General features: G+C 42.2%; 1 protein-coding gene across 4 annotated transcripts in view; it reads left to right on the forward strand.

Moving 5' to 3' along the window:
• LOC135550100 (oxysterol-binding protein-related protein 10-like) overlaps positions 1–27,153 on the forward strand; it is a 114,106-nt gene that overhangs the window by 32,454 nt on the left and 54,499 nt on the right. For all 4 annotated transcript variants that reach the window (XM_064980582.1, XM_064980581.1, XM_064980583.1 and 1 more), the window contains 4 exons: positions 9,411–9,586; positions 13,061–13,140; positions 15,755–15,826; positions 19,027–19,227. In XM_064980582.1, the coding sequence (XP_064836654.1) occupies positions 9,411–9,586; positions 13,061–13,140; positions 15,755–15,826; positions 19,027–19,227 (529 nt within the window). The remainder of the gene's footprint in view (positions 1–9,410; positions 9,587–13,060; positions 13,141–15,754; positions 15,827–19,026; positions 19,228–27,153) is intronic.

A 27,153-nucleotide genomic window follows, 5' to 3' on the forward strand; every position in this document is an offset into this window, starting at 1 on the left:
TTTTTTAACATTTTATTTGACATTGTTTGCAGACAAAAAAATGTGTGTGTTTATGTACACTACCGGTCAAAAGTTTTCGAATACCTACTCATTCAAGGGTTTCATTATTTTTTATTATTTTCTACATTGTAGAATAATAGTGAAGACATCACAACTATGAAATAACACATGGAATCATGAAGTAACCAAAAAAGTGTTAAACAAATCAAAGTATATTTGAGATTCTTCAAATAGCCACCCTTTGCCTTGACAGGTTGGCACTCTCTTGGCATTCTCTCAACCAGCTTGATAAGGTAGTCACCTGGAATGCTTTTCAATTAAGTGTGCCTTGTTAAAAGTACATTTTAGAATGTCTTTCCTTGAGACAATCAGTTGTTGTGACAAGGTAGCTTTATTTGGTAAAAGACCAAGTCCATATTATGGCAAGAACGGCTCAAATAAGCAAAGAGAAACAAGTCCATCATTACTTTCAGACATGAAGGTCAGTCAATACGGAACATTTCAAGAACTTTCTCAAAGTGCAGTCGCAAAAACCATCAAGCGCTATGATGAAACTGGCTCTCATGAGGACCGCCACAGGAAAGGAAGACCCAGAGTTACCTCTGCTGCAGAGGAGAAGTTCATTAGAGTTACCAGCCTCAGAAATTGCAGCCCAAATAAATGCTTCACAGAGTTCAAGTAACAGACACGTCTCAACAACAACTGTTCAGAGGAGACTGAGTGAATCAGGCCTTCGTGGTTAAATTGCTGCAAAGAAACCACCACTAAAGAACACAAATAAGAAGAGACCAAGAAACACAAGCAATGGACATTAGACCAGTGGAAATCTGTCCTTTGGTCTGATGAGTCCAAATTTGAGATGTTTGATTCCTTTGTGAGACGCAGAGTACGGATGATATCAAATATAAAATAGATTTAGCTTTAACACTTTTTTATGGTTACTACAAGCAATACAACTGGCCTTCTTTACAATTAGTTGAGTATCTGGAGCATCAGCATTTGTGGGTTCGATTTACAGGCTCAAATGTCCAGAAACAAGGAACTTTCTTCTGAAACTCGTCAGTCTATTCTTGTTCTGAGAAATGAATGCTATTCCATGCGAGAAATTGCCAAGAAACTGAAGATCTCGTACAACGCTGTGTTCTACTCCAGTCACCGTACAGCACAAACTGTCTCTAACCAGAATAGAAAGCGGATTGGGAGTCCCCGGTGCAAACCTGAGCAAGAGGACAAGTACATTAGAGTTTCTAGTTTGAGAAACAGACCCCTCACAAATCCTCAGATGGCAGCTTCATTAAATAGTACCAGTCTCAACATCAACCGTGAAGAAGTGACTCCAGGATGTTGGCCTTTTAGGCAGAGTTTCCAAGAATAAGCCATGTGTCAAAAAAAGCCAATAAAAAGATGAGCAAAAGAACACACACTGGACAGAGAAACTCTGCCTAGAAGGCCAGCATCCCGGAGTGGCCTCTTCACTGTTGACGTTGAGACTGGTGTTTTGCGGGTACTGTTTAATGAAGCTGCCAGTTGACAACTTGCGAGGCGTCTGTTTCTGGACGAAGAAGTCGTCATGACAGAGAAAAGGTTTATGGTCATAGTGCCTAATTGGCCACTTGAATACACTTCTAGACAAAAAGAGAACCAAAGGAGATTCTGTTTCATGCATAAAATTCACAGTAAAAAATGACCAGTGTGATGACAAACAAACTAGTATTTTCTTCTGTGGGACTTTTACACTCCCAACAGTTGTAAACAAGGAATCCTGGTATTATTCATGGTGAGATATCACTGTGCAGTGTGGCCCACTATCTATAGGCCTGCAGAGATGAGCTGAGGGACAGCAGTGTGCTAGAACACATACGCTGTACTGTATGGTCGGCGAAAGAGGTCGGAGATAGTGGGAAGCTGGTAGAGGAGAACAGAGCAGCAGGTGATTTGACATAATGGCTGTTTTCAAATGGCATCTTATTAATTTGGGGACACAGCCCCAAACACCCAGCTCGGATGGCTGTTCTTCCAGGCATTCTGTCCCCAGTCCACCTCCAAATGCACCAGCCTGGCTGAGCTGCCCATACACAGTGATGCGTGTGTCCCAGACTCCCAGTCCTGGGCTCATACACTGGAACAGTGTAGTGTATGAGGACTGCCAGGTATTTGGGCTGGCACATGTGGTGTGTTTTAGAACGAGGTGAGTGGTTATTGATTCATACTGGTTATCGACTCAAAACCAAAGGTGTTTGAAGAGTATTAGAAGCAAATTGGTTATTTGGAGTTCATGGTAACTGTCCCATATTCAATTTAAAAAGAGCGCTGGATGCTGGGTGTCTTGGCCTTCAAGTTTCAAATTTGTTTTTGGTTCATTGATCTGGGTTGTTGCCATGTCTGAGGGCCTATGTAAATGTGTACATGGAAATAAGACCGGTAAGCTACAGTGAGCTGAAGATGATCTGAAATCCCATTCCAAAACTCAACTGATTCGTGTCATTTTGTTTTCTTCTGTCAAGGGAGAATAATGCTGGCCTATTGAACCTACCTGAATCCTGGCAGTGGTGTGCCCAACTGCCTGCTACTTGTAAATAATGAGAGCAACCAAGTTGAAGGCTTTTTCCTGCTGTACTGTTGTGTTGCGGTGTGTGCCACTTCAACTATTTTCTGCTAGTATAGCCCTCTTATTCTTGACATTATTGTATGTGTCATAATGGACCAAGTAAAGCATACTGTAACGGTACATGTGACACTGGCTATAGGCTTCAAAAGTCAGCAGTGTATTTTCCCTTCACCACAGATCTCATGGCCTCGAGAATTGCAGTTTTTAAAGATGGTCGGACCTAGTTTGTGTGACGTTTTTGGACCCCCCTCCCCCGAAAAAAAATAAAATAAATTGGGGAAGCCGAAAATAGAACGCCCAAATTATGCCGTTGCAGGAAAATGTCCTTTTTTGACATGTTTTCCACCAGCAAACCTACCATGCCTCAGTTTAAAAAAAAAATGGCACAGAATACACAAGGCAGTCTGTGATTGGGCGACTGTGTTGCTGTAATACTAGGTCTGTCAATTCCATCCTTGTTTCTATTTGTGAAAGAGCATAAACATTGTCGGACTATGTACTTGGCTATGCTGTGTGCTTGTGAGCTTCACTGAGAGTGGGTTTGTGCCATGTTTGCGCTGTGTGTTGGGTGATCATGTTAATGTCGATTGCTATTTTATTTTTTTCAAGTGTAGGTGTATTGTACTGAATACTTAGTTTTCATGCGTTTGTCTCACACGTATGCACATATTGGAGTGAAACTAGCAGCCCGTGGGAACTCTGTCAGGGTTTCAACTTACTGTTGTGAGTTAGAATAGTAGGATAGGTGAGGTGCAATTTTGACATTTGGTTATGCAGTAACAGTTTCTCCCTTATGTCAGTCAATTAGCCCATGTCAGCTAATATTTTTTAAATTGCTAAGTTAGTTTAGCTGCCAGCGAAACCTTTTTTTATCATGGTCGAATTCCCGACCGGTGGGCCCTCATTAATTTTGTTAGTCAAACTGCAAACATTTCTCTCCACCCTATGGCAAAATGTGTGTATTTGCAGCACACTTGCTTTAAAATGGCAACATTTTCTCTACATGCCATGGCAAAAAGTGTTGAATTGCACGAAATGTACAATTATTATAAAAACTATCGTTCAAACGTTTGGGGTCACTTAGAAATGTCTTTATTTTTGAAAGAAAAGCTAAAAAAAATTGTCCATTTAAAAGTATCAGAAATACAGTGTAGACATCATTAATGTTGTAAATGACTATCCATTCTTTAAATCAGCACAATATGCTAATATAATTGCACAAGGGTTTAATGATCAATTAGACCTTTAAAATTATCAATTAGACCTTTAAAATGATCAACGTGGATTAGCTAACACAACGTACCATTGGAATGCAGGAGTGATGGTTGCTGATAATGGGCATCTTCCATTAAAAATCAGCCGTTTCCAGCTACCAAAACGTCTGGAAACGGCTGTTTTTATATATATATATATATATATATATAACAAACAAACAAACATTTTGTATCTCTGGTGGGGGGGGATATATATGGATGTGCGTACGCAGACCTGTGTTCAACTGCGGTCCCTCATAAGTTCAGATTTTTCTTTTGTGGCCCCCACCCCCAACAAAGTTGCCCATCCCTTAACTAAGTCCTCCAATTGTGCAACACACCGTCACCTTGAGAGAGAGGCTGCATGTGCTTTAGGATTAATGGGTTACCCCTCCATTACGGCTCCCCAGTCTCTTAGGCCCCAATGATCAGATGAAAGCTTTCTGAGAAACTGGACTGTCACACACACACACACTGAATGACCTCCCACATCACATGGGTCTCATTACTTGCAACTTCAATTGAAAAGATGGATGATTGTGGTATGTGGGGTGCCATCCAATAAAGTTGCAGTTATCAAATGCATACTGTGGGCTGGAAGCTAAGCTGTCGAGTCTGTTGTAGAACTTGGACTTAAGTGTCCGCTTTAATGTGTGGTAAGCCAATCTTTTTTCAGGTTTTCTGTTTTACCACAACTAGTCCTCAGAACTAGTCCTCAGTGTAGCAAAACTCGAGGCTGGTTTCCAATGGGACGGCACAGACCTGAGGAGGAGAAATCATTTAAAAACAACCCGGATGAACAATTTTTGTTGTTGTTGCATATGACGCTGCACTTTCACATTTCACTCGTTGCTTCACATTTTTAATTTGAAATATGTGGGGGAAAAGGTCGCAAGAACATTTCAGATACTTATTCTCTCACGTTTAACTACATTGGCAGAAAGGTTACCTGGCTGTAGTCATTATAATATTACTGTACTTTGTAAAAACCAATGTCCTGGTCACATTCAGGTCTTCATGATGTATCGCATGTGTTGCAGAGAGGAGGATATCTTTTACTCTAAAATTGGTGTGATCTCACAGGACACACTTCATAATAGGATTTCTGTTCTTCTGGACACTTGTACACCATTCAGTAGCTCTGCTATGGCCGGGCTGGTTAGGATCTGAGAGTATAATATGGAGGATTTTGGTTATATAAGGAGGTTCTATTTAAGTCTCCTGTGTGTGTGTGTGTGTGTGTGTGTGTGTGTGTGTGTGAGTGTGTGTGATGATCATCTCTCTGCAAATGTACCAATTGGAACGGTGTGCTGTGCAGAGTTCCATTGATCAAAGCTGTTTTTTTCTCTCAGCTGGAGTCCAACTGATGGACTCGACTGACTGACAACTTTAACCATACAGAATTTAATTTGTTTTCCTTGTGGTTTCCACTGTGGTGTGTGTGTGTGTGTGTGTGTGTGTGTGTGTGTGTGTTAAACACCAAGTTGTTACAGTAGGCCTATTGTGAGTCCTAATAATTTGAATTGTGTTTGGGAGTGTTTATGGTGCTGGGTTTGGTATGTTATTTTCATGCACTGTTTATTTAGGACAATTGCATGACTGAGGTCACCTGGAATTCACTCAACCATTTACCTGTCCGTACAATTTTATTTCATGCCCGAGGTGCGGGACATTTACAAGTGAACCTAAGTTATTATTTTGAGACTGTGTTGGGGCATGTATTATTTGTGTGGTCGTTTATTTTCGTAATACAACCAATGCAAAATAACATTTAAAAAAAAGTTATTCCTTTCAATGTTTAAGCGTTTATGCAAAGCAAATGTTTACAACGCTGACTTTTACATAAGTCCTTTTGCATTGGTGTAGACTTGACTGACACATGAGACCAACTCACAAACAAAAGGAGAAATCAAACTTTTTTTTTTTCTCTGCTAGGCACGACATACTTGGTACCCCTAACCAACCATAACCTCAATTCATGTCAAAACCATTACAATTTGATTAACTGTTCAGCAGTCTTATGGCTTGGGAGTTGAAGCTGTTCAGGAGCCTTTTGGTCACAAACTTGGCGCTCCGGTAATGCTTGCCGTGTGGCGACAGAGCGAACAGTCTATCACTTGGGTGGCTGGAGTCTTTTGACAATTTTTAGGGCCTTCCTCTGACACCACCTGGTATAGAGGTCCTGGATGGCAGGGAGCTCGGCCCCAGTGATGTACTGGGCAGTACGCACTACCATCTGTGGTGCTTTGCGGTTGGATGCCAAGCAGTTGCCATACCAAACAGTGATGCAGCCAGTCAAGATGCTCTCGGTGGTGCAGCTGTAAAACTTTTTGCGGATCTGAGGGCCCATGTAAAAATATTTTCAGCCTCCTGAGGGTGAAGAGGTGTTGTCGTGTCCTCTTCACTATTGTCTTGGTGTGTTTGGACCATGATAGGTTCTTAGTGATGTGGACACCTGAGGAACTTTAAGCTCTTGACCCGCTCCACTACAGCCATGTTGAGTTGTGGGTGAACAAGGAGTACAGGAGGGGACTTATGCCGTGTTGAAAACAACTGGGAACTTTGGACAAAAAACTAGCTTTGACTGGGGGGAAAAAAATCTATTTGAACAGTCATCCAACTCAGAATTCCAACTCGGAGCTCTACAAAAGAGGAGCGACTTTCCAACATTAGGATCACTGACGTCATGTTTTGACTTCCGAGTTGTTTTGAACGCGGCATAAGCACACACACCTGAGTGATCCCCGCGTTGAGGGTCAGAGTGGCGGATGTGTTGTTGCCCACCCTCCCCTCACCAGTTTTTATTTGATTTAACCTGGTAAGTTGACTGAGAACACATTCTCGTTTACAGCAAAGACCTGGGGAATAGTTACAGGCGAGGGAAGTGGGGGACGAATGAGTAAATTGGAAGCTGTGGATGATTAGGTGACCATGATTTTTATTTTTTATTTATTTATTTAACCTTTATTTAACCAGGCAAGTCAGTTAAGAACAAATTCTTATTTTCAATGGCGGCCTGCGAACAGTGGGTTAACTGCGTGTTCAGGGGCAGAACGACAGATTTGTACCTTGTGAGCTCGGGGGTTTGAACTTGCAACCTTCTGGTTACTAGTCCAACGCTCTCACCACTAGGCTACCCCGCCGCACATGATGGTATGAGGGTCAAATTGGGACTTTAGCCAGGACTCCGAGAAGTGCCAGGGGATCTTTAGTGACCTCAGCGTAAGGACACTGTTTAATGTCCCATCTGAAAGACGGCACCCTACACATTGCACTGGAGAATTTGTTGTTTTTTTAGACCAGAGCAAGAAGTGCCTTCTACTGGCCCGCCAGCACCATTTCCAGCAGCATCTGGTCTCCCATCCAGGGACTGAACAGGTCTACTGCTGGTGGCCTGTCAGGAGGTCCAGCATTCAGTTGCAGAGGGAGACGTTTAATCTCTGTGTCTTTAGTTTAGTGCTGAGCTTTAGTCCATGAACAGCATTCTTACAAATGTGTTTATTTTGTCCAGTTGGAAAGGGCAGTGTGGAGTGCAGTAGAGATTGCATCATCTGTGGCTCTATTGGGGCGGTATGCGAATTAGAGTGGGTCCAGGGTGTCTGGGATGATGATGTTGATGTGAGCCATGGCCAGTCTTTCAAAGTATTTGTGAGTGCTACAGGGGCAATAGTAATTTAGACGGGTTACTTTGATGTTCTTGGGCACAGGGACTATGATGGTCTGCTTGAAACGTATGTATTACAGACTGGGTCAGTGAGAGGTTAAAAATGTCAGTAAAGACACTTGCCAGCTGGTCAGTGCATGCTCTGAATACTTGTCCTGGTAATCCATCTGGCCCTGCTGCCTTGTGAATGTTAACCTGTTTTAAAGGTCTTACTCACATTTGCTACGGTGAGCGTGATCACACCGTCATCCGGAACAGCTGGTGCTCTCATGCATGGTTCAGTGTTGCTTTCCTCGACGTGAGTATAGGAGGTATTTAGCTCATCTGGTCGGCTCACGTCACTGGACAGCTCGCAGCTGGGTTTCCTTTTGTAATCCGTAATAGTTTGCAAGCCCTGCCACTTCTGACGAGCGTCAGAGCCGGTATAGTAGAGAGAACACTCGGACCAATTAGTGTGCTTTGTCTAGATTTTTTGTTTATTTAACATGACTTGAGCTTGCAGTTAGTGCTTTACACAGTATCTCCTATGATATTATGTTTAGTAATATAAAGATGGTGGTAAAATGGCATTATGTATCTATTTTATCCAAATGTATGAAAAATGAGGGCACACAACTCAATATTCGGGAGGTGTTGTTAATGATTTGTACTCTGTGTTTATTTTTTGTTGCATTGTGTGGCGATTTCCATCCATCCACGTTGCAGAGAATCAGCACAGCAGGTTAGGTTTAATAGAAATTATTGACACAAGCGTTAATAAAGAGGGACAAAGTACTGCTTTTTTGACTGATTCGCCTCATGATTTGTTTGACAGGACTTTGTTTTCATCCTCCCTAGGGCCAGAACTTTTTCCAGGATTTTTTTTTTTAACCATTTGACCCGATTAGAAAGAATCTGGGCCCTGCTCATATAAAACCGTTATTTTTGATTTTTTTTATGGCTGACGTATCACTATGTCCTACCATACCACTAGGGTTCAGAGTTTCACCTGGTGAAGTTAGCCTATCAGATCAGGAAAAGCTCTGGGCCCCAACAAAACTACTTCTCATCTCTGGGACCTGTGGTGCCACCTCAAAAATCATCACGCAATGTTACAAATTGAAAAAACATATTATATTTGTATGATCTACTATCAAAAACATTTCAGCTGTATAAAAAACCCATTGCTGCTCCTATAATAGCGCACAGAACGAGGCGATTGATCGGCAGCAAGATAATTTCCGGTTAACAACCCTTCCGGATTTAGATGGCCGTACAATGAAAGCCAACCAAACAGGGTGACCCGCTATCTATGTCATGAATGCTTTGTTGTGACAAGTCCGTCCAATAGGCTATGCCCCATAGCCAGGACACGTGTGTGTGTGTGTGTGTGTGTGTGTGTGTGTGTCCTTTACTTGCTCTGTGTGTGTCATATTGCAGGCTCTCGGGCTCTGACTGTATTTCAATTAGGCCTAAGCTAGGAGGCATTTATTCATCAAAGGTTCCAAACCTGTCTGATTCTGTTAAATTTCCACTCCGTGAGCTGTGGGCTCCAGCTGCTCCACTCATGGTACCAATACACTCTAATGACTACTTGGGTAGTTTGAGATTTAGTTGGTGGGAAGGTGTTGATGTCACTTCTTAATACGCTCAGTAATGTGGCTGACACTTCTATAATGAAGAGCTCCTGTATATCTGGCAAGCTTTTTGAGTGAAAGGTGAGAGGAATTTAGTGGGGGATTTCACCCATCCTCTATGTGTTATCCTCTCGATCATCACTATATTACTTAGCAGTTGCAATTACTGCTAAAGCAATAGAATTAGCATTCAACAATGATGAGAACATACAAATAAATGCTAATAGAAATGTTTCTCTTCCCTCCCTTTCTCTCACCCTCTCCTACAGGTATTTTGTGCTGGACCCAGAGCTGGGACAGCTGCAGTACTTTGTACATGAACATGGCAAGAGCCAGAAGCCCAGGGGCTCCCTGCCTCTGATTGGTGCGTCGGTTGTCCAGAGTGATGAGGCACCACACATGTTTATCGTCAACTCATTCAATGGCGAGCTTTACAAGCTCAGAGGTACGCTAACCCTTATTAGTCAGAGATTGGGTATTCAGGGAGATTGTGTGGGGACAGTGGGAAGATTGCATTGCCTTGTGGCTGTTTTGCGGTTGCGCAATATAGCGATACCACTTCAAGCAGCTTAAATTGTGCACCGGGAAAAAACGTTCCCAACAACCCAGTCTTTGTTTTGGAAAAGTGTATAATGAAATTGAACCTGTGGTGTTGTAACATAGCTTCATGAATATTTCACGAGTCACATTACTAACTTTCATTTTGCCAAATCCATTTCCCACACTTGACAGGAGTTCTCTTGAGCTTGCATGAGGGGGCTACAAGGGAATTCTATATAAGCTGCCTTGTCGCATTGCTGAAAGTTTGAACAGGGTAACTGTACTGGTCGATACATCCTGTCAAAAGGGACACTCCCCTCTATGAGCTACAGTTGAGGCCTAGGTCCATTGGGTTTAAACTGGCCACTATGCTACAGGCTCGCTCTGTCAGAAGTAGGGGTGGGATGATACCAGTACCGCAATATTTTTTCCATGGCAAAAAATGAAAAGACGAAGCAGACCAAACTCTTTTGGTCCTTTTTTAAAAACCTGCTGTATGTAAAATATAGTGTGCTACAGCTCGGAGAAAAAGAAGAAGAGATGTGACTCTGGATGACAACATAATGATGTTTGTTTCCAACATTAGGGCTGTTTACCTGAAGAAATTGAATCCGCTTTGTGTTTCGTTTCCTTGCCACGATACTAATCGCAATTTGTATCGCAATTTGTCCCGGCCCTAGTCCGAAGCCTGTATACACTGACGAAGCAAGAGACTCGCTGTCGCTTAGGTTTGTGGAATGTCCCTGTACATTCCCCAAGGGAGGTATCAGAATAACTTGCCCTATATCTGTGGATGACTCAGTGATCCATCTATTGATGTAGGGATGGAACTAGATGCAGCTTAAATAAAAAGGGTTAAATTACACCAAACTAGCTTCTTTGATAAGGATAGTATGTTTTTTTTGTTGGAAGGTCTAAACACTATACAGTGCCTTGAGAAAGTATTCGGCCCCCTTGAACTTTGCGACCATTTGCCACATTTCAGGCTTCAAACATAAAGATATAAAACTGTATTTTTTTGTGAAGAATCAACAACAAGTGGGACACAATCATGAAGTGGAACGACATTTATTGGATATTTCAAACCTTTTTAACAAATCAAAAACTGAAAAATTGGCCGTGCAAAATTATTCTGTTTTGTTGAAAGTGGTGAAAAACGCTGTCAGGCGCCACGCTAGAATCTCCCACAAGTGTTCAATTGGGTTGAGATATGGTGACAAAGGCTGCGTTTACACAGGCAGCCCAATTCTGATCTTTTTTCCGCTAATTGGTCTTTTGACCAATCACATCGGATCTTTTTGAGTGGATCTGATTGGTCTAAAGACAAATTAGTGATATATTTTTTTAACGCTTGCACTGTGGTAGGATAAGCCCTGGGTTTATGTTCTTCCCAGCAACTGCAATAATCCCTACTCTCCCATGGCAGTCATGGTTAATAACCATCAGTTATGAAGTACATATTCAGAGTGCTGCCTTGTCATATTATCTCCATTCACCTTAATCAGATCCCCCACCAGCTCCCTCAAAAGTATGAGACTATTATTTTAGCCAACAACATCCACTCGATCACTGTAATTAGCATCGGTGTAATTACATGGTCATGGTTAAATGCTTGAATGGCAATGGATAGACATTAGTGCCCTCTCTTTAGAGTCTATATTGAAGCGTACGTTGACCCCCCCCCCTTATTGAAATGCAGAGATGGTGTTATTTAAATGGCATGTGCTGCTTGTTCTCTTTTGCCAAAACAAGCGTGGCTCGTCCATCAGCTGAATGGGAACTGCCACCCCTCCAACTCCAAACCAGGGACCTTTTTGAACAGAACATTGGCAGTCTTTTGGGGTTACCTTTTTTTAGACCGAGCACAAGAACGACCTGGTCTTCGCTAAGTAAGGATTAGTGTGCAAGTAGCTCATGTTAGCGACTTTAGCGTCCTTTTCACCATTCGAAACAGGTGCATATTTGCATATAAACAATAACCGCTCAGCACTGCCAGACCCACCTCTGTTCATTACAGCTAGCTAATTATGTACAATCCCGGCAACGCTTGTATGAATCAAGACCCCATAATTGCTGCTCTAAATGTGTCGCAGATTCTAAACTGAGACGTTTTTGAAAGGGGGAAAAAAAGATGCTGCTGATGTAGACGGAACCCATTGGAGGAAGGGTCTTAACAGACAACTGGGCACAGGTGTTTCATTATGAATGGCCTACATGTACGCAGCGTTCTCTTGAGAGAGCAGAGGAGGAGCTGTTCACTGTTCTAAGTGTCCCATTTGACATTTGTTAGTGTGGGTGTGTCTCTTCCTCCTGCCTCCTCACTCAAGCGACAATTTCAAGTGCTTGAAAAATAGTGTAGGCCTTAAGTGAGTGACAGAAACTCACGTCACGGTGCTCAAATGAGGCCATTACCCTTCCAAGAAATGACTCTTTCTCGAGACTGAACTCTCATGAATAGATTCAGCATTCCGCACTCCACCGTTCATGATCGTCCCCAATGTTTCAGTTAATCACTATTAAGGACTCCATGAGTCCAGACAAGGCTGCTATATTCGGTTCCGTTGCTAATGAAATGTTCTTATTTTCTCCTTGGAGCGTAACCATGGAGACTGGAGACTTTGGTACACACAATTTGATAGTAGCTCACTGAATAATAGGTTGAGCTGCTGAATTGTTCTTGCCGTATAGTTTCCCCAGTCAGTCACAATGATATCCCCATTTGGTCTAGCTAGACTCGTCGAAACATTTTGTCAGGCTGGACAAAGCAGGCTCTGCCAATTAATCGGTTAATGAAATGAAACGGGCTTATTGACGTGTCTGGCCTCGGAGGGCAGTTTACTGTCTTGTAAAACAAAAGGGGTCCAGTGAGTCACTTTTTCCATGGTTTGTGTTTGGATAGCAGGCTGCCTCTGTGCCTGTGAAATGTCTGCCATTTTAGCTAATCGCACAAACACTGTTCCCCCCGCCCCCCCCCCCCCCATCATTAAGAGTTTAGGTTAAAGATCAAGCTTTCCATCAATCTGAAAATGTGTCTTAGAATATGTTTCAGTGAGTTGAAGAATATGGACGCAGATACTATTGTAAAGTTCAGTAGTTTAAAAGCCCCTACACAGGGAGTTTGGGATCAACGTAAACAAACCTGATGTACTATAATTATCAGACCCTGACCCTGTAACAGAATACATTGGCTGATAATGTGTCACAAATTGGATGTCAATCTGAAAAGTGATATGCAACACATAATGACACATTTTGTGACGACTACCTACATATCGAACTGACCATTAACTCGTATGATGACGGTTTCCTATTTCTCCCATTGTGACGATGATGGTTATCGGAAATTAACAATTCATTTGCTCCTTTTGTGTCTCCGTAGCATCCGACGCCAAAGAGCAGCAGTTCTGGATGAACCAACTCCAAGCGTGCGCCAGACGCCATTCCGACAGCAGTGCCAAGGTGTGTACAACGGGAATATACCACTGAGTTTACAAATCTCATCGCAGGTATTTCCCACTTCTGTAAGCACAGCTCCGATTGATTGAATTACTTGGGTTCAGGCACCTTAGAGGAAATGTAAATTGCTGTAAATATGGTTTTTGACAGATGGCTTGAATGGACAACTATGGTATTCGTGTAGAGGTCGATAGCGGGAGAAGTGAAGTAGTTTGAGAGAAAGTAGCTTTGTGGTTGTGAGATTTTGTTGCAAACCCTTGTTGTTGGGTGCACTGTTGGCACACTGAAACAGCGAATGCCCTTTCCTATAGTGGTTGGATTTTGGAATTTCTTTGCGTTCATGCAGTCTCAATGCACACAGCAGGCACAGTAGATAACGTTCATAGCCTTCAGAAAGTATTCATTGACCCCTTGACCTATTACACGTGTTTTTTTTACAGCCTTAATTGAAAATATGTATATTGTTTTCTCTCACCCATCTACACACAATACCCCATAATGACAAAGTGAAAACATGTTTTTAGAAATGTTACCAAATTTATTCAAAATGAAATACAGAAATATCTCATTTATCTCACACCCCTGAGTCAATACATGTTAGAATCACCTTTCTGGGTAAGACTCTAAGAGATTTTCATACCTGGATGTCAAGTTGGTTTTTGGTCATTTTCAAGTCTTTCCATAGATTTAAGACAATTTTTAGTCAACTTTAACTAGGCCACTCAGGAACATTCAATGTCGTCTTGGTAAGCTACTCCAGTGTATATCTGGCCTTGTGTTTTAGGTTCTTGTCCTGCTGAAAAGTGAACTTGGAAGGACGCCTGTATCATTGTAGTGACTGGGTGTAATTATTAACTTACCATGCTCAAAGGGATATTCAATGTCTGCTTTTCTTTTGTTTTTACCCATCTACCTACAAGTGCCCTTCTTTGCTGGGGATTGGAAAACCTCCCTGGTCTTTGTGGTTAAATCTGTTTGAAAATCACTGCTCGACTGAGGGACCTTGCAATTATCTGTATGTGTAGGGTACAGAGATGAGGTAGTCATTCAAAATCATGTTTAACACTATTCTTGTACACAGAGTGAGTCCATGCACCTTATTTAGGCTTGCCATACAAAGGGGTTGAATAATTGTTCACTCAAGCTATTTCAGCTTTTCATTTTTAATTAATTTGTAAATATTTCTAAACATAATTCCGCTTTTGATATTATGGGGAATTCTCAAAATCTCAATATAATCCATTTTAAATTAAGGCTGTAACACAACAAAATGTGGAAAAAGTCAAGGGGTGTGAATACTTTATGGAGGCACTGTATACCAGGTGAGTAATTCTGGTGTAGACATGAATGCTCACCATCACCTTGCAGAATTATCCTCTCTTGTAGATCCCATCTTATCTTGGCACAGCTCGTACACCTGCTCCTCCCTCCTCTACCCCTCTAACGCTCCTGCTATCTCCTCCCATAGGGCTCTGCGGCTGCTACAGTAGGACTTATGGGAGTCAGCTATTCCCTTTAAATAGAGTATCATCCCTGATCCTCTGTCTGTTTGAGAGTGAGAGGTAACCTGGGTACGTGCCACCTGGCAATAACTTTGAAGTGGAACTCTTTAATTTAAAAAAAAAAAACGGTTTTGTGCGGAAAAGTCTGTGAAAGTCAGATTCAAGTCAAGGTCATGTTGAATCCGGACTGCCACCTGAGTTTTTTTTTTTTTTTTTTTTTTTACTGCAGCATATTGTGTTTTTTTGTAGGAAAATTTGTTTCGGCAAATGGCCTATTCTTCAGCATACTATATTTTGCTCTTTCTCTTCCTTTCATTCACTCGCGCTCCTTCGCTCTCTCCTTCGTTTTCTCTATCTCCCCATGTCTACAGACTGATTGTGTGAGTGCACCGCAGCGGTCTACAAACAATGCTCTCCCTGTCTACATCTCCTCGCGCTCTCCTATCATGCATCACCCCCATTTCTTCCACCCCTGCCTCGTGGCACAATAACTCTCGTAAATATGGTTCCTGTTTCCTGTCAAAAAAGACAATCGGACACGTTTCCTTATGTAAATTAGTTTGTGTTAATCCATTGCCGATGTAGACTTGATTTGGAGAGTGAATAGAATTTGGGGCAGTACGGCTGGTTATGGACTCCTGCTCTCTTGGTATAATAGATAAGAGGGTAGCATGCATTCACCATCTCTGGCACTCCCATACAGCCCTATTGTTGGTCTCTGCTGGCTATGCACTGTCTGTCCGGGGTACATTTTAAAGCCAGTCTCCATGTGCCAGTGGAGTATCAACCTCATTATGGACCTACCCCATCCTCTGGATCTCTGCTGTGGGCCTTGGCAGCCTGGTTTGGATGTCGCTGGGTTGTGAAGGGAACGGTGAAGATTGAAAACCTACTGTGTAGCAGTGTGCCGACCAGTTCATTTTAACAGTGGAAGGAAGAAACGTCATCCGTTTTGCACCTAGGTCATGTTCATCAGGGCACATAAGTTTTGTAATGGGAAAACAAAAATGAGCTTTTCTTATTAGACAAGTTCAGGTTGTATCTTTCCATTTCCCCAGCTACTGAACACGACCCTGTACTGAGTTCTATGTTTTTTTGTGTGTGTTTGGCCTTAGGTCTGGAAGCTTAAGGGATCGGATGAGCACCTGAGTGTGGAGAGAACGACGGGAGGCAGCCAGGAGGGGCTGGTGAGTCAAGATGCGCCCGTCCACACCTGACCCTGTACCAACAATGTACAAACACCTGCCTTCTAAATTTTCAGATCTCTATATACTGTAGACATAAATACACTTATAGGGTTGTCCATGTCTTCACCTCTCGTTGTGTCCCGGTTCTCACTTTCTGCCCTCCTCCATATATTTGAAAGTGTAGAAAAAGCCTTTATGTTCTTGGATACCAGCTTGAAAACTTTCATTGCAAACTCTCACACCCAGCGTATAGCTATTCACTTTTTCAAAAAAGTGCTACACAGTTGAATAGACAGAAGTCCAATTATACTCCTTAACTTGGATCAGTAAGGGGAAGGCTCCCCAAAAGATGAGTTTTTTTTCTCTCCCTCTTGTCAAAAGCGGGTGAGCTTTTTTTGGTTCCTGTACCGTGACAGACAACTGTAGTAGTCTAATCGTGTCTAAGCCTCCCATTCTGCCTCCGAGATCAGTATCACATCTCTTCCAAAGTCTAAGATTATTTCCTGGCTTAGCATAAACAATCTACAATAGCCTGAGTGCCGAAATACACTTGGGGAATGAGGGCAATTTCTGTTCTATAGTTTTTATTATTGCCAGTGCTGGGTGTAAAACTGCTAAGTAAACTGCGCTTTCCTCAGTTTAGCTGCTTATTTACGCTTTCGGTGGAGATTTAAACTTTTGTATTCAAAAAGCTGTCACGCATTTCATACAGTTTCGTGCAATGTGTCGGTCACCAGTTACAAATGGCAATCCTTTCTCTGGTGCGTTGACAATGACTTTCTTTGTACAGTAGAAAGGCATCTCTCATCGCCTGAGGCTACATTTTGTACCACACTGTAGTGGAAGAGCGGATTCTACTGTGTTCTAAAATAACTCTCACTGATGTTTGAAATTCCTCTCATCCCGGCTCTTTTGTGGGAAGTAATTTCCTACAGAACCTTCAGAATATCATTTATATATCACTTTCGGGTTCCTCTTCACCGGCCCAGCTCAGCCCCACTGTAGACACATTTCAGTAGATTATTTCTGCCTTTTTTGATACCGTCTCCTGACTTATGTGGTGCCCACCACCCCACATTCTCCCCACACGTCTGCCCCTTACACCTGTGAGGGGCAGACGTGCCTGTTGGGAGGAGGGGAATGGGAGCTTGTTGAAGAACTGCTGTGTAAGTGGAGAGTGATTGAATTATGTGTACAGTGTATGTATCAGTCACTCAAGTGTTTCCTAATAGGGAAAGGCATGAACCAAGCGGTGGTAAATCGTTACCCTTACCAAATTGGAGACCTAATAGAATGAAGAAATTGGAGTGTTTTTGTTGTTGTTTCTGTATCCACTGAAAGGTAGAACAAGTTGCATAGTTCACAAGCTTGAATAATCTTTGCAGGGTTCGTAAGTTATCCTTGCTAGCAGATTGTAACAGGCTAATGTGTTGCTCCATTAGCCATTACAGGATAGGTCATGGTGGAAGTAGCACAGAATTTTTGGCAAACCTTAAATTGGCCGAAAATATATATATATTTATTCTCGATTCAGCCAAACATGTACCTTCAAAAAATGTCTGTATCCATTTGAAGGTGCTTTGTTTGAATTTAGAAAATGCTACATTTTTATGTGTATGCCTCCATCTTGTTTATTTAAAATCTTATCTCATTGATTGAAACAGGTGAGTGACATGTGACACTTTGGGGTAGACCCACCTGTCTCAATCAATGAGAAAATATTTGTACACATTCAAACACATTTTTGGATTACTTCATGGAGCAAGAAAAAAAAGTGTTTTAATAAATAAATAATAGCGCATTTTCTAAATTCAAATGAACCACCTGCAACTGAACACACAAATTTTAGAAGATGCATGTTTGGCTGAATCAAGAACTAAGATTGTATGGCCAGGATAAGGTTGGTCAAATTCTCTGTGCTACTCCACAAACAGTACCTATCCTCTAATGGCTAATGGAGCGTCACATTAGCCCATTAAAATCTGCTAGCTAACGTTAGCCATGCATGACAGTAACTTTTCCTCTCCCAGCTTCAGTGATACAGGTGGTTCTCTCTCTCTCTCTTTCTCTGGGTTCAGTACTTGTTCTCATTATCCCTCATTTGCTCCCTTTCTCCGTCTCCATGACTCATCTTCTCACTGTTGCAGTTTTCTGAAACGCCTGCAGCTCTGTGCCAGTTTTAGAGAGGAGAGACCTGAGCTGCTGTTGGACACATCTCAATGCTGAGTGTGTGTCCCCCCCTCATCTGATTTTACTCACTGCTGTAGCTTCATGGCCTAGTTCTCACAGGAAGCTGCCGTCTCGCGATTTGAAACGTCGTTAGGGTGAGAATTTGAATGATCCACATACATACTTGCGGCCATTGGGAAATAAAGTATCCTGCACTTTCCTGCAGTGTCACAATGTGCCTTATTCCGTTTGTGACTATTATGGCTCTGTGGTCCTGGGAGTGAGAGTTGCTGCTTCCAAAATGGAAGCCGAGTTGTTTCTCCTCTGGTGAGCAGTGCTCAGGGAGGCAGTCGTTTATTTGATCTATTTATCTATCTTATCTCTCTCTCTGTCTGTCTGTCTGTCTGTGTGTCGAATGTGCTGTGCCCAGGCCTCTGGTATCCAGGGTGGAGGGGCGCTGTCTCTGGAACTGCTGTAAATTGATTGAGGGTGAGGACAGGTTCCGACTGAGAGACATGGCAGACAGTATACAGAGGGCAGGGAAATGGAGAGACCAAAAAAGGACAGAAGGAAGGAGAGAACCGGATTTTATTTTTAAAAATTTTTTTTGGTGTAGAGCTATAAAGAAGACGGAAGGCAAAGGTCCACTTTTTTAGTGTGGTTGATGGCTTCTTAAATTTCTGTTCGTTCACCTCTACGTACCTTATTTGCTCTTGCCAGGATGGAAATAACCTGAAGCTTATTTTGGAGTTGAGTTCACTGGAAAGGTGGTAGCTTTTGCTCTGGTTTTGTTTGGGGTTTGTAATAACAGGAGGCCCAGGCTAAGGTTTAGTCACGGTTCTTCTCATATGACTGAAATGTGGACCTTTTAAGGAAACAACAAGGTGCAGTCTTCGGTTTGCTGTCCGTCGTCAGGCATAGGTTTCAACATGGCTTTCATATCGTACCCAAGCTTATTCAAGAAGGCTAAACCCATTTTCAGTTCACATATCCCTCTTCACTCTTTTTTTGTGTGTCTTTCTCTCTCTCAGGGCTCATCGTCTTCTGGTCGGTCCCGTAGCGTCTCCCTCCTCCCCCACCTCCCACCAGCCTCCTCATCGCCTGGTATCCAGAGGCACTTGGCGTGTCCGGGCACACCGAGCAACATCGTGACCATCACCCACCACAAGTCCCCAGCCGCTGCTCGACGGGCTAAGAACCAGTATCCCGGCCGACTACTGGAGGTCAAAGAGGTGGGTGGAACCTGAAACTGTCCCTCTGTGATGACATCATCACGGCTGTATTGATAATTAATTGTCTTAGGCTCGAGGGAGACTGCCAAATTCATCACAATGTCAGACAGATTGGCATCCATGGAGTTTGGATTTTTAAATGTACTATGTACACAATAGGGAATATTTCTGTTCAAAGTACATGACGCTGTCATTTTAAATTGACCACAACATTGACCCCAACAACTTATTTTCATACTGCACCATATTTCTTGTCCTATGTGTTCAGTATTTCTGCTTACCCTCAGGTTGGCCGTTGGTGCAACGAGTTTAGCAACAATTCTTTTGGCCTAGGCTTCTGACCCTATCAACATTGACTGCACTGCGCTCTATGTCTATAGCTTTAGCTGGCTTGGCATTTCTCTGTATATATCCATACTGCTTAAAATGGCATGCGACGAAGGGGAAAGCTAGCTAAAAGGCTAGCTCAGCGTTTCCAAAACTCGGTCCTGTGGACCCCAAGGGGTGCACTTTTTGGCTTTTGCCCTAGAACTACACAGCTGATTCAAATAATGACACCATCAAGCTTTGATTATTTGAATCAGCTGTGTGGTGCTAGGGTTAAAAAAAACAAAAACTGCACCCCTTGGGGTCCACAGGACCGAGTTTGGGGAAGCACTGTGCAAGCTGATGGTGTGCCTATGGATTGAAGTCTGAACTGGAGAGGTGGTGTGCCTATGGAGTGAAGTCTGAACTGGAGAGGTGGTGTGCCTAATGGAGTGAAGTCTGAACTGGAGAGGTGGTGTGCCTATGGAGTGAAGTCTGAACTGGAGAGGTGGTGTGCCTATGGAGTGAAGTCTGAACTGGAGAGGTGGTGTGCCTAATGGAGTGAAGTCTGAACTGGAGAGGTGGTGTGAACTGGAGAGGTGGTGTGCCTAATGGAGTGAAGTCTGAACTGGAGAGGTGGTGTGCCTATGGAGTGAAGTCTGAACTGGAGAGGTGGTGTGCCTATGGAGTGAAGAGGATGAAAGGGCATTATACCGGTAATTCCAGTGTTTGCTAAAATGGTTGAGTAACCAATTGCGGAATTTGGCATTGATTTGCATGGACATTTAGAGTAGTACTTTCGTGACTGAGAACCCCTCCAATTGCCATTAGTCAGCCTCCAAAACGCACTCTGTACTTTGTTGTATGTCTCCTTTCTTTAGGGGAAAATTCTATCCGTGTCAGACTGTGCTAAGCGGGCCCTGTACTGTATCAATTATACCCCATGGAGTTACCAAGCTGCCAATTCCGGCCACAGCCTGGTCCACATCTGCTCTGCCTTCATGCTTGGATAGCCTGGTTAAATCCGACTGAACACTGCACTTATCATTGTGAGCACAGCATTCAATCTGGGTTAACCAGGCTATTGCTCACATGCATTCATTCACGAATTTCTGTTTTTCGCTCTGGAAAGACTTTCTAGCTTTTGTTTAATTATCCCTCGCGGTCTAGTTTTGTTCCTGCTATTGTCAGTGGGCTGTGTACTTGTCTGCTGAATTATATAGATAAGATGACTTGAATACATTTCAGCTGATGGGAAGACTTCCCGAACTGATGACAAAGCGTGTTCTAGTATCAGACGATAAACAGTTTTTTTTTGTCTAATCTTTGCAAAAAGTAGGAATAATATATTTATTCAGGAGCGTCGGTAGGTACATCGGGATAAAATGGGAAATTACTGGAATGAGTGATGGATTGTGTAATACTCTGATCTTTAGAAAAATGTCAGCTTTGTTATGTTTGTTCATTTATTATGTCTTTGCCCTGAATTATTTGCAGGTTAGAGTTTTTTTTGTCATAAATCTTGTTCTGGAGGCAGCTCTACAGAGTGATCCCTAGCTGGCACAGCCACAAAGTCATAAAACCTCATTTTTAAACCGAACCTTATCCACACTGCTAACCCTATAATGCCTAACCTTAAGACGAAAAAGCACATTTTTGTTTTCATGAATTTTTACGATATAGCCAATTTTGCAGCTGGCCTAACGCTTAGTTCTGCCTCCAGGAGAAGACTCGGGACAGGCATGGTGTATGGAGTGTTGGTCGAGGACACACTTGTGTGCTGTACCATTTCTTTCCCGGAATGAGTGGAGGGCAGAACATTAGTTCCATTAGTTACTGATAAATCTACATGGCACAAATAACACAATCCCCCCCCCATTCACTCTCTGAGACACTGGGTAAAGGACATGAATGGTCAGAATGTATCATTCCTATTGTAGCTACTGGACCGTATCAATGCACAGGTATGAGAGCCAACAGCAAAGGTTGCTCTCTTTTGAGGCTCTGCTTCTGGAACAAGGTGGCTTTGTACAGTTTCTCAGAAACCTGGAGCTCTAAAAACGGCATTGGTAAATAGTACACCGGATAGCAGGATAGCAAATAAGTAATGTAATAACATTTTTGCTGGAATTGGATCACCTAAGACGACAGGGACTCAGCTAGTTAATATGAACAGAGGGGAGTACGGAGCTACTGCACCTCGTGAAACGATAGCTCTCGTATTTGTCCTCAAAGGCATTGTGTTCAAACAACACTGTGGCAGGTTTTTGGTGCTGAGTGTTTTTTTATTTTTTTTTTAGGTAGTTTCGGTTAGATTATAAAAAAAAAAAAAAAATGCATTATGTGGGTTTTATTCTGTAACAACACAGAATAAAACAATTAATAAACGTCCCATGATGGCAGTGACTGCCCATTACTGCTTATTATTTATTCACATTACTTTAATAAAATATTTCAGTTTTGTACATTACATTTTTTATTTGACTTTATTTTTTCATTCCAGGTCATCTCAGAATAGGCAGCAGCTCTATCGAGATGTCTGACAAAATCACTATTTTGCAGTTCTTCAAAGTAAATAAGGCATAGTTTTATGACAGCTGAATACCAGCTATCAATCACTTAGGTCATGTATTTTCAGGTAGAGGTACCTCGAAGCAACGGCTGCTCTTTTTATCACCTCACGATATGCGCAATGGATTATAGTTGTTAATTACCATGTTTTATGCGCTAAACTATGTAAAATATTGGCCTGTTGGAAACTACAACTCCCTTCTACATTGCACAGTTAAGGTTAGATCCGATTTGTCAATTGTAAAAAAAGAAAATGAACGAAAAATAACCAACATTTTGGTAAATCGATCAGCACTACAGGTTTTTGACATTCTTGTAAAAATGTACATTTTTCATAATGCCCTTTTCAATTACTCAATCAGATCAGATGCCCTATGCTGCGTCACTTTTAACACTGATAATAACTGTTTAATATGAGATCTTGTCTGAGAACGATAGGGTGTATAAAAAAAAAAACATGAATGGAGAAACTACTGCAGGAGTGACATTTCTCACCACTTGGAAAGTAGACTTGTTACCTGAAATTAACCCAGAGGGATTTCAAGCACATGGTTTGATCGTGAAATAACCCAAACACTTATTTGGGCCCTTCTGAATTTGGACTTAGATTATAGGAAACTGGGTTGTCTTTCTCTTCTCTATGCTGTTTCAATGTTATGCTAACCTGCATTCTGCCCAATAACAGCCCTGTAACATTCCCCTATTTCCTTGGCCTGATTTTTCATTCTATGCGTCCCTCCATGTTCTCTCTCTCTCCTCCTCACCTCGTCTGTATGTTGTTGCGCTGCCTTTCTGTTCATGATGTAAATGAAGTCCCATAAAGGGGTCTGGCACCAGGCCAGGTGGTGACAGAGAGGGAATGGAGCTGGGGCCTGGAGGCAGATTTATAAACCTTCGTAGAGGCTCTGGGATGGGAGGTGGCATCGCTGTCCTGCCCTGCTTACTGGGAGATTTATGAGATGACACAGGACAGTGGTCCCACATTAGTTTGTGCTGTCTTTTCAACATCTATTGTCACTGTCACGCCATTGGCATCTCATCCATATTTTTGCTACATGTAGTATAGGATTAGGCTCAAATTTTCTCTCGTGATTAAATTAACTTTCCTAGCTCCTGTAATAATCATTTGGTACACAAGATAATCAATTGGTCAAGTACGTCTGAAATCCCATGAGAATGGCAGTGGTTTGGTAGGTTGTAGAGGTAGACTGCTGCTTAGTGTAGTTGTAAGTAGCTGTGACTTGGTGGGCTGTAGTAGTAAACACTAGTAGCATATATCACACCCCAGTAAATCTCTACATGAGCCAACAGCTCTACTCAGTCTTATGGAAACACGACAAACTAACACTCACTAGGCATCAACCCCTCCCGATGACATCCACCACATCCTCCATGTGAACACTGGGAGTGCTGCCATCATGCTGTTGCCTTTCACTCGCAGGCTCCGTCACCATCCGACCAGCTCGGAGACTAGACCACATGACTTGACTCCAGCAGTGCTGCCTGTCACGACTGGCTGACGTGAACCCATCAGACACCTGGACTCCCCCTGAGTAGAGCAGCACCACTGGGCATTTAGGCAGCCATGGCTCAATGGTTCTGGTCAGCTTATTTCTAGACTCGTCGTCTCTCCAAGTCAGAAACGAAGGGAGGCAGTTTCAGTCTCTGCGCAGCTTCTACCTCCACACTGCTGGTCGTTTTGGACCGGGCTATTTTAGTTGGTCCACTCTCTGTGGACCCTCTGTTTCCTTGCTCTGGAGTCTTAAGACAAGGAGATGAGCTGTGTATACAAAGTGCATACTCCTGTATGCAACTCGCTGGGAATTGTCATTGTGAGTCACCATTTTGAAGGATGTTGTTGCAGAGGTTTGTAGTGTAGAGGCCACCCCTGGTGGACAGTCTTTGTTGTATCTGTGGCTGTAGGCCTCAGTAAGGGGCTTGGTGCCTGACCGAGGGAGACTGGCCTAATTCAGTCTGGCCTAATTCAGTCAGGCTATCTGACTCTCTCGTTCTCTCTCTGTCTATGTCAAGGTCATGTTGAATCAACCGTGAGTGTGAAGTCTCATGTCTGCTTTATTTTTTTTTGATTTTACTGCAGCATACTGTATTGGCTCTGTAGGAAATAATGTTATGCTATATGGCCCTGGACTCCTGGTTCTTTGTAGTCCTTTCTCTCGCTCTCTCGCTCGCTCTCTCTCGCTCTCTCTGCATACTTTTACACTATATTATGGGAGCTAAATAAAAAAACATAACATTTTCCTTAGTGTAATTTAGAGACGACTAATGTTATTGTCCCCACTACAACAAGAAAGTACAGTTGAAGTCGGAAGTTTACATACACCTTAGCCAAATACATCTAAACTCAGTTTTTCACAATTCCTGACATTTAATCATAGTAAAAATGTCCTGTCTTAGGTCAATTAGGATCACCACTTTTATTTTAAGAATGTGAAATGTCAGAATAATAGTAGAGAGAATGATTAATTTCAGCTTTTATTTCTTTCATCACATTCTCATTGGGTCAGAAGTTTACATACACTCAATTAGTATTTGGCAGCATTGCCTTGAAATTGTTTAACTTGGGTTAAATGTTTCAGGTAGCCTTCCACAAGCTTCCCACAATAAGTTGGGTGAATTTTGGCCCATTGCTCGCACATGCTTTTTCCGTTCTTCCCACAAATCTTCTATAGGATTGAGGTCAGGGCTTTGTGATGGCCACTCCAATACCTTGAATATGTTGTCCTTAAGCCATTTTGCCACAACTTTGGAAGTATGCTTGGGGTCATTGTTCATTTGGAAGACTCATTTTTGACCTAGCTTTAACTTTCTGACTGATCTCTTGAGGTGTTGCTTCAATATATCCACATAATTTCCCTACCTCATGATGCCATCTATTTTGTGAAATGCACCAGTCCTTCCTGCAGCAAAGCACCCCCACAACATGATGCTGCCACCGCTGTGCTTCATGGTTGGGATGGTGTTCTTTAGCTTGCAAGCTTCCCCCTTTTTCCTCCAAACATAACGATGGTCATTATGGCCAAACATTTCTATTTTTTTGGACATTTCTCCAAAAAGTATGATCTTAGTCCCCATGTGCAGTTGCAAACCGTAGTCTGGCTTTTTTATGCCGGTTTTGGAGCAGTGGCGTTTTCCTTACCGAGTGGCCTTTCAGGTTAGGTCGATATAGGACTCGTTTTTACTGTAGATATAGATACTTTTGTACCTATTTCCCCCAGCATCTTCAAGGTCCTTTGCTGTTATTCTGGGATTGATTTGCACTTTTCGCCCCAAAGTACGTTCATCTCTAGGAGACAGAACACGTCTCCTTCCTGAGCGGTATGACGGCTGTGTGGTCCCACATATGCTGACCTGCTGCGGGTCAGTCGTTTGTGTTTTTGAACGAGAACGTAGAATTGCAGTGCAGTCCCCATATAAAAGCATTTTGTCACTGATTAATTTCAGTGTTTGTAAAAAATATCTACCAGAGGCCAGTCCTATCAATAACATCACATTTGTTCTGTTTGTATTGTAGTTGGATTAGCTACTTATTCCGTATCAGTGGAAGTACCACAATATAACCCTGGCTGTAATGGCTCTCACTGAATCTGTCAGTCAGCGAAAAAAACAGATGTGCCATTGAAGAGTGGGCTGCTGTGTGTTTGGGAAGCTATACAATATTAATTCACTGAAATATTTAAAGCATGATAAACAACCCAGATTCATTAGTTCAAGTGTTGTCACATGCTCAAGTACAGTGAAATGCTTAACTTGCATGCTCTACACAACAGTTCAGTAACCAATATCACTATAGTATAACTATTAAAAAAAGGGGGAATAAGATGGGAAGATATATACAGGTCAGTGCCGATACCAAATTTACAGTGACACAGCCCTTAACCATTGTATACTGGCCATATACCACAAACCCCTGAGATGCCTTATTGCTATTATAAACTGGTTACCAACGTAATTAGAGCAGTAAAATATGATTCTCCGTATTTCCATATTTCATTTTTAATATATTTGAAAACATTTCTAAAAACAGGTTTTCACTTTGTCATTATGGGGTATTGTGTGTAGAATAGATGGGGGAGAGAGAGAAAATAAGTGGAATCCATTTTGAATTCAGGCTGTAACACAACAAAATGTGGAAAAAGACAAAGGGTGCAAATACTTTCTGAAGGCACATGTAAACAGCAGTAATGGTGACCAGTAGCAATATAAATGGATACTAATATATACATGTGGTCAGGAGTAATAGTGACCAATTGCAGGATAAAATAAATACCCATAGAGTAGCCACTAGCTAGAACCTTCACTATGGTTTACAGGCTTTTCATGTCCTTTTCAGCCTCTCCATACATGGATCCCCATGAATCTATGACTCATGGGGGAAACCACAATACCTTTTTTGATTTCCTCAGTAGTTAGTCAAAACTGATTTTATTCAATTCATAAGGAATGATTCATATTAAAAGGAATAGTTAGCCAAATATGAAGTTTTACCTCATCTTCAACTTACCTAGGCTTCATTCAGAAGCTGGTTATTTGGCAACATCCGGCATATTCTGGCAAGCATTTCCCGAGCATGTAGCGATATTAATAGAAACACACTAGGCTGATTCGTAGAGATTTCCCAAGGTAAAGTTTGTTGTGTCTGCTGCCCTGGCATTCTCAGGGTCGCGGTGAGGTCAGTGCATCTGTTGCTGAGGGAGCAGCTGCAGCCGTTCCCACAGAAACTAGAACATAACAACATGGGGAGAGAGAAGAGCTGCAGAACACGTATTCCACATAATCTTCTATTCATCGGTCAGATTATGACCTCTTCAACGTTTAGTCACTGATAAAGTTGGCAGCTAAGGTTGAGGAGGGCGAGCTAAAGTTGAGGAGGTACATGAATGTGTCAATGTATTGTATCTAAATGTGAAACTTACTCTGAAAAGGTGTTTTTATTAGTTCATTATCAGAAGATCACTGTTGGTGTCATTGAGTATGCTCTTCAAGTCAAACACATGATTTCAATCTATTTAAAAGTTCACTATTTTCTCC

The sequence above is a fragment of the Oncorhynchus masou genome, chromosome 12 (genome assembly GCF_036934945.1).
Source record: "Oncorhynchus masou masou isolate Uvic2021 chromosome 12, UVic_Omas_1.1, whole genome shotgun sequence".
NCBI classification, from domain to species: Eukaryota; Metazoa; Chordata; class Actinopteri; order Salmoniformes; family Salmonidae; genus Oncorhynchus; species Oncorhynchus masou.